This window comes from Photinus pyralis, unplaced genomic scaffold (assembly GCF_008802855.1).
Source record: "Photinus pyralis isolate 1611_PpyrPB1 unplaced genomic scaffold, Ppyr1.3 Ppyr1.4_LG1, whole genome shotgun sequence".
NCBI lineage: Eukaryota > Metazoa > Arthropoda > Insecta > Coleoptera > Lampyridae > Photinus > Photinus pyralis.
The window spans coordinates 57,102,133-57,105,409 of NW_022170249.1; the positions used below are offsets into that span (position 1 = coordinate 57,102,133).

The 3,277-nt window shown below is 35.3% G+C and overlaps 1 protein-coding gene across 1 annotated transcript; it reads left to right on the top strand.

Annotated features, from left to right (window-relative positions):
• Positions 1 to 1,175: 1,175 nt before the first annotated feature.
• On the top strand, positions 1,176 to 1,880 carry LOC116163964 (zinc finger MYM-type protein 1-like). The gene has a single exon (XM_031478094.1). It carries the CDS (start codon positions 1,176 to 1,178, stop codon positions 1,878 to 1,880), a length of 705 nt encoding a protein of 234 aa, XP_031333954.1.
• The last annotated feature ends 1,397 nt before the right edge of the window (positions 1,881 to 3,277 follow it).

Sequence of the window (3,277 nt, forward strand, 5' to 3'; positions counted from 1 at the left end):
TAATTTTGGCTATTAACGTAACCTGACAAATGTACCCATGCTTCGTCTGAATAAAACGTTAGGTCTAACAAATTGTTATCGTTTAAGCGTTCGTTGAACCAGTGGCAATATTGCACTCGACGATCGTAATCAAGTGCATGTAATTGTTGCACGGAAGAAATTTTGTACGGATGCATGTGTAGCACCTTCTTCAAAGCTTTGTGGCAGGTACCAGTCGATAGGCCTATAAAAAATACATTTTATTTTCTATTACACAAATACACGTAAACTTAGCCGTACCTGTTTGAGCGGAAAGTCGAGAAATCGATTTTTTGGGACTTTGTTCCATTCGTTGTTGAATATCGTTAACAACATTTTCACTTAAAACAGTCGGTCTGCCGGACTTCCCTTTGCAAATGCAGTGCTTGTTTTCATATCGTGTTATTAGACGTGACCTGTGGTTCTTAAATACATCGTAGTCGATATTAACATCAGGGTACTCTTCGGAAAACTGTTCAATGCACGATTGCAGTGAATAGCTGCAAGTTCCATCAGGATTTCGGTTACCACTGCGGAAATGTGCCATTAAAATAACACCATCTTCCTACAGCGATACACTAAAAATTCAGAATAACTTAATGACAATTCTCCTTAAAAAATTGTTAACTTACATCAGAATAACTTCGTCTAAGAGCTCTGAAAAGAACTGTTTTGGCTGTTGATCTAAGATAATGTTAAAGAAATTCGAAAAAAACGGTAAACACAAGCAAAGATTGACAGGAGGTGAAATAAACAAATATGCAATTTGGGTATTTTGTTTTAACCAACTGTCCGTGTCTAAAGAAAAAATATTTAAAGCGGGAAATTTAAATTTGGTCACGTGGGTCTCAGTAATTGATGAAGGCCCTGTATGTACGTACGCTGGCCGTAAATTATGTACGTACATACCCAGTACAATGTTGTGTCAAATGGATGTCATATGTACGTACGTACATAGGAGGTACATAAGGCGTTGATGGACGTACAATGTACATTGCGATTTTTAATTAAGTATGTCTTATGTACATACACTGTATGTACATATGCTATATGGGATTACAAATGAAATTAGAAAAGACATAATTAAAGACATTAAAACAGCTAAATATTTTTCGTTGATTTTTGATTGTACCCCTGACGTAAGTAAAAATGAACAGATGACTGAAGTTATTCGTTACATTAAATTTAATGACGAAGGGCCACAAGTATGTGAAAGTTTTCTAGATTTCTTTACTGTGAGTGAAAAAACAGGCGAGGGTCTTTTTGAAAGTATCGCTGAAAAACTCAAAAAAGATGGTCTAGACTTGATGGATTGCAGGGGCCAGTCGTATGATAACGGGGCAAACATGGCTGGGAAATATAAGGGTGTCCAGTCAAGGATTGTCCAAGAGAACAAACTGGCCTACTTTGTCCCATGTTCAGCACACTCATTAAATTTAGTTGGGGTTCATTCGACAGAGGCGTGTGTTGAAGCACAATCATATTTTGGCCTTATAAACAGCCTTTACAACTACTTTCATGCGTCAACATCAAGGTGGGAAGTTTTAAAACAACATGTTCCCCTTTCATTAAAATCAGAGAGTAAAACAAGATGGTCAGCAAGGATTGACTCTGTGGAGGTTATATATAAACATATGGACAAGGTGCTGTCTGCACTTGAAGAATTAACCACCCATGAATTCTCATCTACAGAAACAAGATCTGAAGCTAAATCTCTAATTAAGAACATGAAAAGGTATGAATATGTTGTAATGACATGCTTTTGGTACTCAGTCCTCAAGAAAATTGATCGAGTGAGTAAGTTTTTGCAAAGAGAGGACACAACAGTAGATAATGCTGCAAGAAACATACAAGTCTTCTAAATGTATTATCTTCAACCAGGGACTTAACTGTTTCAGAGGCAATTGATGAGGCAAAATTGTTATCTAGTAATATGGGCATAACGGCAGAGTACAAGGAAACAAGAAAGAGAAAAAAAAATGACAGGAGACATATATGAAGATGATGGGCCAAATTTTACGCAAGAAGAACTTTTCAAAAGATCACTTTTCCAAATTTGTGATAGAATTATTACTGAGCTAAGTAACAGGTACGATGCATTAAAAATGATTGCCGACAAGTTTAGTTTTTTGTGTGGGGATCAAATTAAAAAACTGGACGTTAAAACATTGCAAAGTAAAGCTAAAGAATTAGCTACAACATATACAAATGATTTAAACGAAGAAGAACTTGTAAATGAAATCGAGAGTTTTAAGTTTCATGCCCTAACTATGGAAGATGGAATTGAAAACGCAACAGCAGCATCTTTGCTCAAAATAATGTATAACAGCAAGTTGGAAGAGGTTTATCCAAATATATATGTAGCTTTAAAAATATCCATATACTGGAGAAAGAAGTTTCAGCAAATTAAAGCTTATAAAAACCTACCTAAGAAATGCTATGAAACAGCAACAACTGACTAATTTAAGCATATATCCATTGAACATGAAAGGGCTTCTTTGATTTCTTTTGATCACATAATTAACACATTTGCTGCAAAGAAGGCTCGAAAGATAAAAATTTTATAATCAGTTAATGGATTGAATAGGATATGAAACATGTGTTGTAAATAAAACCAACCACTATTATCTTACTTAGAATTAGGTCCTTTTTATTGTTTGTATTGTTTTGAATTAATGTAAAATGGAAAATTTTTTTATTTCATTAAAATAACACTTTCTAATTCAACCAAGTTTTACTTCAACTTCATATACGACTCATATAGTAGTATGCCTTTTTGTAAATCGAGGGGGGGGGGGTGCCAAAAATGAAGCTTGCCCCTCCTAGAAAAAATTGGTAGGTCCAGCCCTGACGTAACATGGCGCAGTCGAGTAGTACCTACTCATTTTTAAAACTTATGTGAGTATACAAAATTACAATTTACGAAGTTGTAGGAATATAATCAGTAATTACACAAGAAAAAATTTGGTGTCGTATTTCGAGTCGGAGAAACAAAATGGGCGACAGTCGTGGAATTGTACCGTTGTCTTTGAGAGGAAATCAGGCGAAAAATTGGAAATTATGGCGAGCTCGATTTGAAAATTACCTAGTAGCTTCGGAAGTATGTAAAAAGGACGAAGTTACACAATGCGCTCAACTATTCCATTACATCGGTGACGAGTGGTTTAAAATCTACACAACGTTTGTGATAAAGCAGGAAGAGAAAGACAAATTACAACCTTTACTTGCCAAGTTTGAAGAGCATTTTATGGGCAAAGAG

Bases quoted from the DNA above. Each gene is read 5' to 3' on its own strand.
- LOC116163964 (XM_031478094.1), top strand. From the start codon at position 1,176: ATGACTGAAGTTATTCGTTACATTAAATTTAATGACGAAGGGCCACAA.